General features: G+C 42.5%; 1 protein-coding gene across 1 annotated transcript in view; it reads right to left on the bottom strand.

The window, feature by feature from the left end:
• Window positions 1-17,890, bottom strand: part of L3MBTL3 (L3MBTL3, histone methyl-lysine binding protein) — a 167,974-nt gene that overhangs the window by 68,408 nt on the left and 81,676 nt on the right. Inside the window, 4 exon segments of the mRNA XM_014522505.2 lie at window positions 430-544; window positions 2,158-2,268; window positions 5,642-5,727; window positions 13,767-13,843. Of these exon segments, the coding sequence (XP_014377991.1) occupies window positions 430-544; window positions 2,158-2,268; window positions 5,642-5,727; window positions 13,767-13,843 (389 nt within the window).

Genomic DNA, 17,890 nt, shown 5'->3' with positions numbered 1-17,890 from the left:
GCATTCCTGAATGCCCTTGCTGAGCCAAGGGGGTTTCTGACCACTCTTACCGGCCTTGCTTCTCTCAGGGACCGATCCTTTGGGCCTGGAGGACTGCCCCCTTAAGGTATTACCATCTCTCATGGACTCCCATCTCCTCTACCTTCTGGGCCCTTAGTGCCTCCTCCACTAGTCTCCTAAGCTCATTGAAGTTGGCCTTTCTGAAGTCAAGGGCTTTAGCCTTGGTGTGAGCCCTTGATGCCCTGTGTTGGATAATGAAATATAGCAGGTGATGATCATGTTCATTTTGTTGAAAATGTCACCCTTACTTTATTTTGCGTATACTAATTGCTACTTTCCCATATACAATGTCACAGAGGTAATGCTAAGCAAATTATGCATGTCTTTTAACATTGTTACTTTAAAATAGGATCATAAGATCTGTCTTACTAAGAGGGGGGTGAAGAGGATGTCCAGTTTTTGCACACCAGCCAGCAGGATGGATATCAGGGCTATCTACATCAGTCCAGTAATCATAAATACTGTCCCAGCCATCAAAGTGCACCTAAAAGTAAAATAAAGATTTTTTTTTTAAATGAAAAAATGCATTTTAGACCAGAAAGAGTCTCTGGCATTATCTCCTCATGAATCTCTCAGAATGATGGATGTTAATGCTAACTCCATTAGAGAAATCCTTTGAGAGAACGGTGGATGTTACATTGGAAAGAACTAAAAACTAGATTTTGCATTGAAGGGAAAGCAGTTTAACTGGTTACTTTAATGCAAACTGAACAGGTCCCTTTTTGCATAACACTGTCAGGTTCAAAATACATGAGCAGTTCAGGATAGTTATTAATCCTATTATGTTGGTACAGTAACATTTTAGACTAGTAAGGGACAATTTCCCAGAGGGACCGGACATAAAGGCATTACATCAGTTTTCTGATACAAGGTGTCCCACTCACCTATCCACCTTTAAAAAAGAAAGAGGTACAGCTCTTCAAGGTAGACAATTAATCTAAGTGAGAATATACTATGTAAATCCATACAAAACAATCACTGTCAAGCAGAGTAGCCATTGATTTCTTCCATTCAAGGATGACTGAAGGAACTAACTTATTAAAATTATTCTGGTAATTAAAACCCCTCTTTTTATGTTCTTACATATAAAACAGTACATTAAATGCTGTCACTATACAATATGAGGGTAATTAAACTATTTACCCAACAAACCACATACCCTGGGTTGGTGTGTTTTCTTGACAACATCAAACTAATGTGTAATTTATACAGAAAATGTGTAGGTGTGGAGATGATTCTTTTGATACTTCTGATGACTCCCCAGCCTTTGCTAATTTTGATTCAAAATTAAATGTCAGTTGTATTTGTCACTTCCAACATCACTTTATTACGAATGCTTAACGATGTGACATACGCTTAATAACCCTCTGTAAACTGCAGAACATAATATCTCTTATTTCATTTCCATTTAGCTAACTATCTAGAAAATGCCAGTACCTAACAGTTAAAAGTTTCAGCTTTTAAGGCATCTATATAACATAAGAAAACAAAAAACAAACAAAAACACAAACATATAACTGCCAGAAAAATAGCAATATCCCCCATCAAATCTGTGATATGAAATTAATCCAATGTCAAGTCCAGAATTGAAAACAAAATTCCTGAAATGGAAAGGAACACAGAATGGGTTTTTTTTAGATTTCCTCTGTCTCCCTTGGGCTCCTGCAGTGTGGAAGTTATAAACACATTTTATTAAACTAGTTCAAATATGGTACAAAAATACAAATGTCACTGAATTTTTTTGACACCGGTATTAAATCAACATTCTTCTATGAATAGACAATTGCTTTAGCTCTGTTATTGCTAATGCTATTTTGCAGAACATTCAATCCTTTGCTCCAAATCAATCTACGTCATCATATGTCACCTATTAAAAGGATAATCCAGGGACCCCTTCCAAATCAGTTACATCAAATTAATCACAGAGGAGGAGATGGAAATGGTTTTAGTATCACAGGTCCAAATGACTCTCATCCCTCCTATGTGAGCTAAAAAAATTCCTGTAAAAACCTGAACTTGGAAGTATAGTATTTTGTTTTACAAAATTACTGTTATTGTGAACAAAGAAGAATCCTCAGTTTAAAGAGACAGACTTACTTTTATCCTATGGTCATCAGTATCTACAATTGTTGCTACTCTGATAAATGCTGAATTTCTCTTGTCAACTACCTCAAGTTTCATATTTTTCTGAAATCCATGAGATGGTTTCTATGATGGGAGAAGAAGAGTATTTCAGTGAAATGTAAAAAAAACCAATTATATAAAATACATATTAAGGGAAATCCCCCTGCAGAAACAAACCAAAACATTAAAATTGTGTACTAGAATTACGGTACTAGGCTAGAAAAATACTTTACTTTGTGAGACTTTTAATCTTATTCCATGTCATTTAATCAGTGATAATAAAGAAAAGATACAACTCTTTTAAAAAAATTTAGCTACTTCCCCTTATACTTTCTATAAACATGTTAACAACGTTTCAGCCTCTATCTAATTGTTTCTTGGGCAGCAAGTTGTCCCTTCTTACACTTGCAAATATTCTTATCTTAGATCACAAAGCTGTTAGCGAACTTACATAAGACAATGCCAGTTTCAGAGTAAAAGTGACAACAATAAATGACAATGCAAATATAAGTGTCTTATCATTCTAAAAGTGCTGCATGATTTAAAACAGAAGGGACCTCAACATTTTGTTTCAGAAGACTATTTTTGCATCAAGAGGGATATGATCCTATCAACTCCCATGTACAGCTACCAATTTGATTTAGAGATTACTTAAAATAGAAATGATTTGAGTACCATAAGCATTTATTTTTCTACCTTTTAAAATTAAAAAAAAAAAGTCTCTTTGGGGATAGCAGGCTGTCAAAAACTACCACCATTTTTTCATAGCCACTATATCAGAATGCTACCCTCCAGCAGAAAAATATGTTATACTCAATTATTTCAGTATTAAATCATACCAGAGAGTATGATCAGACTGTACCCAGTAGTTCAATGAGACACTTCAGACTTTTTTCAAATAAAAATCTGTTTTCCTAGATTTAATATAGTAATGAATGTGCACTGGTATTAAACAATTAATGTCTAGTGGAACAATGTAGCCTCAAAAATAACAACAGTTTTATGAACATTGTACTTAGCGTCTTCATAGAATGCAATGTATTTTAAGTCAAATGTGCTATTTTGTGTATTCCAACATAAGATTATAGTATACCAAGAACAGAACTGAAAACAACATTATGACATGTGATCAAAATAGGAAACAATTCTCCTATTCTCAGACTGCAGTAGACATTTTTACTTCAGAATAGACTATCTTGTGGACCACAATCCTCACAGACTAATAATCCCATTAGGGCCTTGTTACACATTGCACTTTGAGGTACTCAAATGTTGATTAGTATTAGTGCTAGCTCAGTTTGGAGCAGTCACAACTTAAGGCTAAAAACCTTCTCTGACTGCCCCCTACCTGCACAGCTGTGAGTTGCCACTATAGGGCTGATAAACCAGAACTGGCTTCTATCTATGCTGTAGGTAGAGGTGTGTGAGAGATGAGTTTGGGTAGGGAGCCGGTGTTGGGTAGGGAGCATGAAGCTGGGTGGCAGAGAGTTAATGGGATGAGGAAGGAATGGAAGAATGAAATGGGAGACAGAAAAGAAATAGGGGTGGGGGGGAAGAGTGGTGACATAAAGAAAATCAGCCACTGAAGGATAAAATAACAAGTGAAAAAAAACAATGTAAAAAGAGGAAGTAAATTAAAGATGGTCTCATGTTTTAATAAACTGGGATTTGGGATTGGGGTGTGGAGTGTGGTTATGCTTCCCAGGATGACTGAGAGGTGGAAGCAGTGAGGAAAGGCACTTTTGGAGGAGCTACTGCCACTGCCCCAGGAAAAGAAGCTGCAGCTCAAGGGGCCACATCTGGTGCCCTACCTTGTTCTGCTCACACACTCCTAGACTGTACCCTGCAACCTGGCTAACTGGCATGTGCTCTGTAAGCAGTTTGCATGGGGTCGCACCCATGCGGGTGCAAAGGTCACAATCCTAGGGGCAGGCTGAGGAGTTGGCTTGGTGCCAGAACCAGAATTGGGCAGTAGAGCTCAGGGGATGGACAATGCTCACCAATGGTAAGGGTTCAACAAACTGATCCTAAACCAACCTGATTTTAACCTAATCTGACTTTTAACTAAAGTAGGACAATGTTAGCTTAGTCTTTGCTTTGTTGGGCACACACAGATCTCATTTTCAGCAAACAAACCAATCAAAGTTCTGTTGTATACAGATGAGTGATGGACCACCTCCATAGGCAGTGTTTGGGGGATCAAAAGTGGCAGATCCTACTGGGTGTGAGTAACAGAAGAGGACCTAGATGGACTCGTGGAAGGGGAAAGAATCTGTCTCTGCCTAGATCTTTCTTCTTAGGTCAGAACTCTCCAAGGTCTTGATTGGGACCTTCCTCCTTCACAAATACAATTTTAAAACAGCCCAGCTCTTGGTTTGCTCATTCTGGTTGATCACTGAAGATTTGGCCAGTCTTGCTAAATATTTTTTCACATTTTTAGTGAAAAATATCAGTGAAGCAATAATAAAATTCAGTAAACTAGAGCAGATCACTGGAACTGAAGGCCAGCACTATTTTAGTATAATTAATTTCTAAGCAACATGATAGTCTTTTTTTTTAAAGCAGCTTGGCATTCCAAAAGCTGAAGAAAACAGAGGAAGATCAGCCTAGGAAAGGAGTGCTCAACCTTCGGTCCATGGACCACATCTGACATGGATCCATGGCATTCAGCTTGCAGATCTCTCCATAAGTTGGGAAATTTGGCAGCAGAGGAAAAGTGACAATTTTCACCTGCTGCCAAATTCCCAAGTTTCCCCTGGTGGGTCAGGGATGGGCCACACCCCATACTACCTCCTCCCCACACAATCAGACCAGGCCAGGCCACATCCTCTTTACCCCATACGGCAGGTTGGAGTCAAGCCACACTCCTACAGGGCTGGATCAGGGCAGGTCCACACCTCCTTCTCCCCATGTGAGTAGATCATGGCCGGGCCACCCCCTCACTCCCCGCCTCATGGGGCCGAGCCAAGCCCCCTTCCCCCCACACAGCTGGATTGCGGCTGAGCTGCCCCTGCCCCACTGTGTGCAGCTGGATGGGGCTCTGCCATGCCTGCCCTGGACACCAGATTGGGACCATCAGCTACATTTGGCTCATGGGTGGACTAGGCACTACCTATCTTGTCCACCATGCAAGAAGATTGAGCACCACTAGACTAGGACATGAAGTCAGGAACTTCTAATCTTTGGTGCTGAGACAGCAATGCCTTTTACTTCCTTGAACAAACCCCTGCCTCACTGTGGCTGCTGTATGTACCATCTGTAAAGTAGGGTAATATTTACCTGTATCCCAGGTGTGATACAATCACTCACTAGCTGGCTAAGTGTTATTAAAGTAAATTAGTTGAAAAGATTTCTTCATGATTTCCCCACTGAATTCAAAATTCATCTAAAAATAAAGCATTTATTGTACATTCTATGACTAATTAAAAATATGAGAATAATATGAGCACTCTCTCACCACTTTAAAAGCCCTTGCAGGTGCAGGTAAAGAACTGGTTTCCTCCAAATATTTTTCCCAAGAAAAATGTTTAGCCTGTGGGTAATCTAACAGAAAAAATATAAAAGCAAGGTTTAATTATGTCAGGTAAATAATATAATATAATGTATATAACAGTACAATAATCTAGAGACATCTTAATGCAAATATTAACTTCTTTAAATTTAAATTCAAAGAAGAGGCACTTATTCTAGATGCCTATGACATACATGCTGAATAAACCAAAAAATGAAACAGTAACCCTTTAACAGTAGTCCATATAATATGGACTAACTAGCATCACCACAGGCTTGGTTGGGGGAGGTAAGTAATATATACTGCAAGACCTATTGATTCCCGTGTATTAAAGTATTTCACTCTAATCTTAAAAGTTCACAATAGGGCTGTCCAAGTGCAAGTGGTGCCCTGCGGGCCACATGTAGCCCATGAGGGGTTAAACTGCCGCCCATGTGATTGCCCACCATGGAGTTCAGAGCCTTTGGTCACTGCTGGCAACTCAAAATTGACAGCAGGGGAAAAAGGAGAGGCAAGCAGCAGCAACGTTTACCTGCACTGATGCAGCAGCTCTGACAGTTGTGTTGACAAGCTACTGACAAAAGCATGTCATCTGGCCTGTGAGAAGTCCCATGGGCTGGATCAGGCACACAGGGCCAAATAAGTTGAACAGTCCTGCTCTATAGGTTTAAGCTTTTGCCAAATACTAGTCTGAACCTATGCCAGCCATGTACCAGTTTATGGTACATATGACTACTTGCTAGCCCCAACTTCTAAGAATACTCCCCAGATTTACACTATGCCTACGTAAAAAGCTGTCATTCTAAAAAAAACAGATTTTAAACTATCATGTTTATAAATGCATTATATAAAAAAGTTGTGATTTTTCCTAAACTTGCATTGGATTTTGCCCTTAGTGCTAATAAAAAGACTTAGGCACTACAAGTGAGGTAGCACAGCTTTGTTCCTACCCTTAATGCAAGTCTGCATGAAGGCAGGCACCCCTCTCCCCCACCCCGTTCAGAATTGGAGTTCAGAGTCAGATTTCTCTTGAAAGTAAGCACTTACTATTGCTCCTTGAAACCAGTGAGCTCTGCTCAGTTCTTTCTTTTAAGAGCATGACTAAAAAGAGGAGGTGGTAAGTGTCCATTTTTTCAGTAAGAGCCTGGTGGTTACTGCACTAACCTGGGACCTGAGAGACCCACATTCAATGCCCTTCTCCACCTGATATGATTCAGAAACATATCTCTCACCTTCCAGAACGTGTTATCCACCAGGTTATACACAGGGAAGAAAGGAATGGAAGATTCATAAGGTCAGGAAGCGGGAGATCCCAGAACTGTCTCTTTTATATCTAATGACTGTTTAATATAAAATGCGACTTGGGACCAGAACTTGGGACTTGCCCCTAACCCAGGTGAACGACCTAACCACTATACTCAGGTACCCTCGTATGCTCTCCCTAGCCCCATGAATCTTGTATGCCTTACTGTACAGTGGGATTGTTTCAACAAGACCAGTGGAGAGTCCACACCCCTATTCCAGACTTGCCTCTTAACTTAGTGGTTAGAACATTTTCCTGGCATGTGGGTTTGAACCTCCTCAGGCTGAGAAGGGAACTGATTCTAAGGGCACTTCTGGGGGTGGGGGTGGTACTGTAATTAGAGCAACTCTAAAAATGCACTTAAAAATGGCAGTAGAGGTGCTTGAACAAAAGCTCATATGACAAGCTTTAGTTCAAGCCCCCCCCCGTCACCATTTTTAAGCACAAGACACGGATACACGAGACACAGGAGGCTGATAGAGCATGGCAACTGCCATGCTCCAGCAGACTCGATTCATTGAGTCTTCTCTGATGGGCTGGAATTCCAGCATGTTGGGCAGCCTCCAAACTCATGTATAGGTGCCCCATGTTTCCCACTTCCTCGGCAAGTGCTGTAACAGGACTATTACATGAGATGGGCAATACTACCATTTCTTCTCCCTGTTTTTAAAAAAGGAAAAAACACCCAACAGTTATGACTGCATTTTGTGAGGGGCCAGTCTTGATGTGTGGTAGGTACGCTCAGAATGTGCAGACTGGAGCTTGGGACTTAGTTACAAGTCCCTCTCTGGACCTCTCTCGGGACTTAGTTACAACTCTGGAGGGTGTTTTGATTCCAACAAGACTGAGGCAGAAGCTAGGTGCGTATTCTCCAAGCCAGGACAATTCTGGGAAGGCGGAGAAGGCAGAACTGCAGGAACCTCAGGAACTTTCAGACTGAACAAGGAGGCCCCTGAGGAACCTAGTCACCTCTAGAGTCAGTGATCTGACTGAGCAGCTGATTAGGTGTTTTGGGGGCTTAGAACTAGGGGTGCACCAACAGAGATTTTTTGGGCTAATACCAATGGCCGATTTTTAACAAATCATGTCAGCTGATACCACTCTGATTGCCAATATGCAGCCGGGCAGGCTGCAGAGTGGCTGGTAGGTCTGTTGTGGGGAAAGGGGCAAGGGGGAAGGAAGGAGCGTGGTGGGGACAGATCAAGGCTCCCATGGTGAGGGAGGGAGTGGGGCTGGGGCAGGCACTGCACAGCTGGGGTAGGGCACAGGACCAAGCCACAAGTGGCTTGTCTGGGGGGCGCAGGGAGGAGGGCGGCAGCTCCCACCACTGCATGCACGCTGGGAGGGCATGGTGGGGGTGTCCCAGGATCTGCATGGGGTGAGGGCAGGCTGTCACTGCAGGCTGGGGTGGTGCCGGGCTCTTCCCAGCGGGGTCCTGGGCTGGGCTGTGCTCAGGGCAGGTGGTGGTGAGGGGCTACGGGGGGAGGGGGACCTCCCAGCACCACTACCATCTGTGCCAAGTGCAGCCCAGCCCCCCTACCGGGAACAGCCCGTTGCAGACCTGGCCCCAGCTTGCCGTGCCAGTCCACCCTCATCCCATGTGCAGATCCAGAGGCACACGCCCTCCACGGGTGCATGTAGCGGCGGGGGATGCCCTCCCCCCCGGACAAGTCGCTCGTGGTTCCGTCCTGCACCCCGCCCCAGCTGTGCAGCGCCTGCCCCTGCCCCACTCCCTCCCTCACTGTGGGGGCCTCAGTCTGACCTTCCCCTTCCCTCATGACAGACTTACCAGCAAACCTGGCTGCTCTCCACACTGCCAGACTGTGCTCCTGGCCACCTGCCTGCATGCTGTGCTGCAGCTGCGCGCATACACAGGGCATTTATCGGCCTGATTATTGGTCACATCAGCCAAAAAAAATTGATTTCCAATACTTTTAATTTTCCTTACATCGGTGCCGATCCGATACGGAACCTATGTATCGGTGCACCTCTACTTAGAACCCTAATATCCACCTAAGTCCCTTTCTGGACCTAACTCTAAATGTGTAAAGTTCTGATTCATAATATAGCAGTGAATTACATCAATATCTTATGTTTTGTGTGTTCAAGTTGTTAAATAATAGGCTTTAATTAGTGTGCTGACAGATTCCTGTTTACTGTACACATTAAGACTGCTCTCGAAGTAGCTTATAATTTGATGGCTTTGAGATGTTTCAAAACTTCCCAAAACTGCTATGCACTATGATTTTTCTTTCTCCTCCAGGGCTGTTGAAGTTATATCCTAGATTTAAATCCTTTAGCTTCAATACCAAAAGCCTACCTGCCTTTTATTTCTATGTTCTTAGTCTTACAGAAATTTTTTAAATTACAGAAAAGTTTTTGCAATGGTGCCACATTAATCACACACAAAGTGCTTCTAAACAAGGAGTTTATTTCCTCATTAAAAATCCATGGAATAACATAGTAAGGAATAAGGCAAAAGAGAGAAAATATGTATCTTTTGAGTAACAAAATAAGTCTCTGCCAGGAAAGGCACAGGATTTGATGGAGGTCTATGCGGACATAATTGTTGGGACAGTGTTTCCTGCTCATAAGCAAAACAAAAAGTTTCTCTTAATTGAAAATCTTTATCCTAAGAAATTCATGAAAAAACATGCTGCATGATATCTCACACCTCAGTTTCTTCACTTAAAAAAAGACTGCTCTGATTCCCATGATCTGTCTAAGCTGTGAAAATACAGATCCTTCCAACTGCTGATTGCCTTCTAGCTGAGGGTTGGACTTTTTTCCTTTTATACAACATGGAAATAGTGGCCTCCCAGATTATCACATATGTCTGTTGCTGGAATCAAGCCCATATGCTACTTCTGCAGCTCCTTCCAGGTTCTACTCAGTTCAGCCCACTCCCTCAGTTAAGGCTTTCATTTTTCTGCACACAAAATGATTCCCGAGTGCTTTTCTTGGATGTTAACCAAAATGACTGGCTCTGTACAGCTCTTTAAATGTTTTTTTTTCTCCTTTTTTGTTTCATAAGTGAAACTCATACCATGTAGCTAGGAATTTACTTTGAGAAACATACAGCTTTTTTACTCAATCTCTTAGTTTGAAGGAAACAGGTCTTTGAGGGATATAAATGTCTCTTTTACACACACAGCTGGAAAATGGATTATATTCATTCAAGGCCTTCAGCGTTGTCAACAAAAAATATTGCTGAGGTCTTTGTATGTAAACTTCAAATCCTCTACATTGTCATTGGCATGGATGCTATCAGTTTTCTCACATAGGACTGTTTTCGTCTTTTTCCTTTTTAATTTTTAAACCTTATTCTTTTGCCATGGCAGTCACCTTGTTCTTTCAAAATAATCCCTTTAAAAGCATCCCAGGCTCTTTATCAGTTTTCTTCTAAATCCTTAGAACTCCAAGACATTGTTTATATACTGTATTTTCTCACAGACAACACAAACCTTTTTCCCTAAAATCAGCCTTCCAAAATTGGAAGAAATGTATTAAGTGAGGAAACCTGGGACGAACATCCTCCTTTGATTCCTGCTTCCCAGTGTAGCAGCTGTAGCATTACTATTCAGGCAGCCGAGGAAGTCAGTTGATTTAATGGCTCATTGTTCTTCAAGCCATATGTTTTTGTTAAGGATTGTCTCTCTTTTCAAACAGTCTTGATGTTTCACTAATGAAGCTAAACTTTCTCTTGGTTATTTTGCTGTCTGCTAGCTGTTCCTAGTCTCTCCCCTCCTATGGCTGTGTACACATATTCAAATGAGCTGTGAGAACTCTTCCAGGTTTGCTCTCCTGGTAGAGAAACTTACCCAGAGCCATGTGTGCAGACATTTTAATGCTGAGGCTCTGAAGAGTGAAGAGCTTTCAGTGCTGACACTGTACATCTGCGGTGGGGTGGGGGCATCTCACTATGCTTTGCAGGCTTCCTTAGTCTGCCTGGCAACCGGTGGCAGCAGTGCATAGGGCAGCTCTCATTGGCTGACCCAAAGTACCCATGTTCGGCCTGTGTTTCCCTGCAGTACAATGTGGGGATTGTAAAGGGGTGTGTTCTGCTCTCTGCTGAAGCATCAGAGTCCAATGAGAGAAACACTGTCTCACTGGGAGGGAGGAAGGAACACTACACAACCATGTTCTTTTCTGAGACGAGCCATGGTGTATATGGACATTCACTTTTCCAGGAGAAACTCTCCTTTGAGTGAGTAAACCCCAGTTGCTCCCAAGTTATTTTCCTCATGGAATGGCCATTTTTGGCAAGGGAGAAAAGCCTGAACATCTGTACACTTGTGATTTTTCCTGGGAGAGCAGCAACTCTCCACAAGAAACTGAATGTCTATATGAGGCCTATTTCACAACCCTGGAAACTCTTTGGCCACATCCAGACAAGCACTTCCGTGTAGTATGTGGCACTGCAGACCCATCAGCAGTGGCACACACCGCACATGCAGGCGTTCCCTGCACTGCTACCATGCAGTACAGGGAGACATTTTGGGGGGGTTGTGGCTCAAAAAAAACCATGCTAAAAAAAAGTGGGACAGTGCATGTGACGGCAGTCTGCACTGCCCAAAACCGGAGCCTGGCCACATGAAGCCATGCTCCAACCATGCTCCAGCTGCCGGCCAGGCTCCCAGCTGCAGAAGTGCCATGGTTGCAGCTCTGCCATGGCTGCAACTCCCCGAGGCCCCCAAGACCCCAGGGAAGGCTTCTGAAGCCAACGCAGTTGCTGGCCCAAGCCCCCCCACCCCACACATGGTAACCTGCCACATATCAGAGTATGCATGGTATGGGTGTTGCCAGGGGACAAGTAGCAAGAATACAAGGTGTGCTGCTCCTACGTCTCCAGGGAAACAAATATCTGCGCTCATCTGGACATGGCCCTTGGCTCTTTTCAAAATCTACAGAGACCAGTCTTCAGCAGCAGGTAGGATGTGATCTTTAATTAAGCAGGAAAAGGGGGGGGGGGGTAAGTCAGCTCAAAATTAGGCTATGAAACTGCTTTAGGTAGTCATAACTCTGGAAAAATCTTTTTCTTTTCATTCTGCCTTTCAAAAATAAAGCATGTATTATATTCTGGGGCATGCTCTATGCAACAAAACATGGTAGCTACAATTCTACCATAATAACAATAAAAATAAACAAAGGAAACGCACTTAAAGAGTTGCTTTGCTACAAGGTTTAGTCTCCATGTCAGCTCTGGGGGCAGCTATATCAAATAACAAGATTTTGTAAACTCTGATCCTGAAAGCATCAATATCCAGTCACAAGAGAGCTCCAAGTTATGCTATGGAAGTTATATTGGCTAGCAATGTATGACATAAACACTACTGTTAACACACTGCTTTATCCCTGGTTCCAAAGTAAGTATTCTATGAATATCCAATGTACCATATTTACTCACATACTTCAAGCAATTTTCCCCCAGAACCAACTTTCCAAAATAGGTGTGCATGTCTTAAGCAGGGAAGCTGATTCTTTTCCTTCACAGGAATAGAAGCAGGGAAAAATGAAGCAAGTGGCCCTGTGCCAAAATGGCTGCTACTTCTCCCTGGGGCAGCAGGCAGCAGTGACAGAGTCCCTCTCACAGCGCCTGGTGAGGCAGCAGCTTTAAACTGAAAAGCTGGCTGAGGGTGAGCAAGCTACTGCATGCAGTCTGTAGTCTATTAATGAGATTTGTGATATGGAGGCAACACTTTATTATTTATAGGAACTTATATACACAACTATTTACAGTAAAGAAGTAATAATGGTATTACTATCCTCGCAAGGGTCTGAGGCCCAGGCTTGCCATTGTCCTGTCACACAAGGAAGTTCCTGCTGCCTCATCTATGCCATCTCCTGGAATGCCACACTTCCTGGATAAACCTACGTTCCCAAAAGGACTTACTCTATATTGGCCATGACTCTAGAAAATCTGTAGTGAATTCTGCCATACAAAAACAAGAAGTGTATCTTATTTGGGGAGTGTGGTATGAGAGAAAAATGTGATATATTTGGAAAATAAATAAGTTATACAGCCTGCTGCACTGAAGTTAGACTGCACTGCTTTCACCACCACCAACTTCTAGAATATTCTCTAGCTGACAAGGGACTCCAAAATACAGTATTCCAGTATGTGCGTTCTCTTTCTCTCGCTCTCTTGTTTGCATGCTCTCTTAGCTTCTCATCTTGATTTCCTTCTTTCTAAGGGCCCTTAAAATGTTGTTCCCTTGTCAACCCAGGCCATCTATTCACTGATGCATTTATTTCCAAATCTGGTTCTTCTGCAGACACTTTTCTTACCCAACATTTCTGGACACCTGATGGTTATGTTGTCAACACTTGCTAAGTGTAAGACTCAGAAGCATGTGAACAAATTCCACCTATCACACAAAAAACAAAACAAAACAAAAAAACCTAAAGAAACACACAGCACAGTAGAACTACAGAGGGGAAAAATACAGAGGAACACAGTTGCCTTGTCCCATTCCACTTCCCTTTTGAACTACCACCCTATTCCTGCAGGATACTTTATATGGATGGTGGTCTCTTTAATATAGCATATATACTAGCCAAAGAGGTAAGTAATTTGTGTACATGATCACTAATATTAATATATGAAGTACTCAAGAGAAAAGCACTACAGCCCCCACCTAATATCAATCCTTAGCTACAGGACAAAAATTTCAGTGGAGCTATTATAAAGTTCGTCATGAGTTTTAGCCAATGCTGAGGCTAACTAAAATTTCTTCATTTCTTTTAGATCTGTAGTCTGTTACAAACCTGGAGGGGTGATTAGAGTTCTTTTATGTTCTTTACACCATCCAACAGGATGAATATGTGGACTGGCTGCCTCACACCTGGAAAGTAAAAATTAATGAAAATACATTCATTGTTATCTCACTTTTTTTTATATAAAAATACAAAATTATTTAAGAAATGGCAAAAAAGTTCCAAACTTTTCAACTCACAACATTAACTGTAAACAACAAAAACATGGCAATATATTTAATCCAATCTGACTGTCATCTGAGAAGCCATAAAGTTTTTGCAACATACATAAAAGGTCAATAACCCAAGCCTATTGGACCAAGAAGAAAAGCAAAATATCAGTCAAAATACCTCCACTAAGAAGATCTTCCATTAGACCTCCACCCAAACATTCAAATCCAGGACTTCTAAGCCCACATCTTACATTTTATCAACTTTTTACATGAAGGCAGAAAGAAAGTGCAAGCAATACTTAAGGGCTCTGCTGCAATATGTTCTAACTGTCCTATAGAGCAATATTCACACTAGTTTATGAGCGTTTCAAGTGAAGCTACACATAATACATTACCATAACCCAAAATGCATGTAAGCACAGTACAAATAAAAGAAACATAGATGCAACTGCTATCTTGAGTTCAGAAGAAAAACAGCACTTCTGGCATCAAACTATACGTGGGCCTCCAAAACTAACCATGAATTCAGAAAACCTTCTAAACTGCTAACTGCCTTGACAAGTAGTAGAAAAACCTTCTGAATCATAAGAGGAGGCACCATCCTATAATACTCTCTACATGCTGCCTCAACCACACTGAATCAAAAGCATCTTATATATTAGAGGAGACAACAGTTTATGTTAAATATGATGCTCCAGCCATTAACAGCACAAAAAAGCTGGATCGTTCCTTACAAGGCAGGATAATTCCTGACTAAATCATTCCAATCAAGTGTCTATCTAACTTGCTTCTGAAACTTGCCAGAAATGGAGATTCTCCAGGTAGCCTGTTCCCACGCATGATCACCCTCAAAGTCAGAAAGTTTGTCTTAATCTCCACCTAAATCTCCTCACCTGAAGTTTGAGTCCATTACTCCTAGCCCTGATCCCTGTGGCCACAGAGGATAGTTTATCTCCATCCTTTTTCTAATTACACTTCAGGTATTTGAAGACTGTTATCAAATCCCCCCTTGGCAGGAGGATTTGATGATGATGATGGGGAGGAGGAGGAACAGGAGAGGAAAGAGAGTCAGAGGCTTTAAAAAAGCAGCACTCAAGGCTTTGACCCAACAGCACAAAGAAGAAAATGTTTACCATAACTCAAGGACAGATGTAGATTAGCTAGACTAGCTAAAATGTCATTTCTTTACAGCCAGCCAATCTTTAAAAAAACTTCCAGTTGTCATTTTCACTCAGGGTGCAATGAAATAACAGAACATGAGGGAGGCCATTTTGTACATGAAAACTTGCCAAACATCTCTCCCAATTATATAATTAGTCCAATAAAGGATACTATCAAATGCATTCTGCTTCTTTCAAATTTCCTGGGCTATCATGGCTGCGATAACAATATGATACTATTACAATATACATACGATATACAATATACGCACTGTACATAGAGATTCATCTAAACCAATCTGAATATAAGATCAGGGTCTATATGATTACTTCTATTCATTTTCCTCAAGATTCATTTGGCCAGCAAGTCTGCAAAGTGCCAGTGTATTATGCATTCATATATCACTTTATTCATTAATAATAATGGGCACATGTATCCTAAGGATCTCACAGAGCCAGCCCTGTGACTGCGGAGCTAGCACTGGGAGAGAAGAATCTCCTAGCCCAGGCCCTGCGATCACGGAGCAGGAGCTGGGAGCAGAGCCTGCCCCAGCAGCAGGGAGCTCCTGGGGGCACGGAGCAATGTCCCAGCCCCCACTAGGATACAGCGATCTCCTAGCCCCGTGCTCCCTGCCAGCCCCTGGGCTAACACACAGGGGGAGCCTAGAACTCCCCCTAGCTGCTGCAGGGGCCTAGTGCAGGGAGTGGGAGCAGTCTGTTGCTAGGAGTAGCAAATCTGGTCCCACATCCCCACATGTGTAGATGTGTGCCTGGGAGAGTTTCCTCTAGAGTAAATTGCTCCTGGATTATTTGCATATGAAAGTCTATGTCCCATCTTCAAAAGGATCCTAGGACATTTCTAGATAGAAAGCTTCCTGTGCCTGACAAAGGCACCCTCAAAATTCTCTGGGATGCTTTGCTTTGACAACTTCCCAACTGGAAGCAGAGTTACTATGTCTATATGGTGCATGGGGTAAATTAATTGACACTTAGTCTGCAGTGCTAATTAGCCCACCACTGTGCCACACATGCACAACTCTGCTGCTCTGGTCTAAGAGGTAACACACACAGAGCAGTGTGGGGTGTCTGAGGCTGCTGCTGTCAGAAATGGTAAGTTTGCTGCCAAGGTCACTTTTGAAGATAGGACTCAGCCTCCTAAGTCATTTCATCACCATGTCATGCAGGTGGGAAAGGGGACTACAAAAAAAATCAACAACTTTGCTCAAAGGGTAAATCTACATCTCTGCCCTGACACTCCCACGGAGCACTTCCCCCAAAAGCACACCATGCCAACTCTTCCAACTCTGCTCCAGCTGCATCAATCCCAGAAACAATGTGGGGAAGCCATCCTGAGGTTGCACCTCAGTGTCACGCTCATGATATCATCTCCAGCCTGCTTAAGAGGGGCAACTGGGAGAGCACCACTAAGGTAGCTCACAGCCTTATTTCCAGGATGGGCATGTGCAGAGGAGGAGCAGATGGGCCCTGGAATTCCCTGGAAATGCCATGGAAGCAGTACAGTCCCAGCTCCCATGCAGGCATATAATAATATGTTCTAAAAAAATTCCCAAACAAAACAACTCAACTGCTCACAGCCCCCCAGCTCCCTTAGGGAGGATTAGAAAACAAACATGGGACAGATGTTCAGCAGACTGCTCAGTGCATTACCAGAAGACACTACAGTGATGAGGGAGGTAAAATAGTTCCCATGGAACAGAACTGAACATAATGTTTTGGCTGATGAAATAAAAACACCCAGGACATTTCCAGTAGCCTCAAGGAAGTTCCTGAGACCACAATACATCATGTGAAAAATTGTCCCTTAATGCACTGCACCTATGAAACCAAGATATAAGGTCAAATTTTACAGTACCTATCACCACAGCTTCAAAGCATCCTATAATCATTTTACAAGTCAGAAATACAGACAAATGCAAAGGATAGCCAAGTAAAATTACTGAGCCTTATTTTTTGCAGAATATACAATGCTCTTTCATATCTCTTGGACAGGAAAAGCTGTTGACTAGCAGACTAATTGCAAGATTTGGAGTTAAGAATATTACATTCTATTCCTGGCTTTGTCACTGATTTACTTCATCTCTCAGGTCAATCACTTAATGTCTTTGGACCTTATTTGCATCAACTTTAGAATACTGTACTTCATACAAATACAAAATAAATTATTACTAATTTGTAACTGGAGTTAGAGCTTGCTGCTTCTGCAAACCTACTCTCCTTTGAAATGCAACTTGGCAAGCAGGGGGATCTGTGCAAAGTGCTGCACTAATGGTATAGGCACACCTGACTAATAGATGCTAGGGCACCTATACACAAGCAGTGAGGCTGCTCCAACGAGCTGTAATTACAGTGTGTTAGATTGGAGCAGACTCAATTAAACTCTAACTAAAGTGCCCCCCCCCCACCTCCCGGAGCATGTATATAAATGCTGCCAGTGTTCAGAGCAAAATTATCAAAATCACACAAGTCACACCCTTACAAGTCTATGCTTTTCTTAGCAGCTGCATGCAGTGTTCATAACCAAAAGACATCTGGCTATCCACACTAGTAAGCAGGGATGGCCAGCCTGCAGTACACGTGCCACAAGTGACAGGTGCAGCCTGTGTGTGTGGCACATGGCAGATCAGGGCAGGGCCAGGCAGCACAGCAGCAGATACAGGAGGAAGCACAAAGCAGATCAAATAAGGTAGAGGTTCCCAATGCCCGGGCCTCAAGGGGTTGGCTGCCAGTCTGCAGGAGGGTTGGCTACCGGACTGGAAGTCTGGAAGTGACCAGCATACTGTAG

This window comes from Alligator sinensis, unplaced genomic scaffold, assembly GCF_000455745.1.
Source record: "Alligator sinensis unplaced genomic scaffold, ASM45574v1 scaffold889_1, whole genome shotgun sequence".
Taxonomy (NCBI): domain Eukaryota; kingdom Metazoa; phylum Chordata; order Crocodylia; family Alligatoridae; genus Alligator; species Alligator sinensis.
The sequence above is the reverse complement of the archived record's forward strand: the minus strand, read 5'-3'. Positions and strand labels throughout refer to the sequence as shown.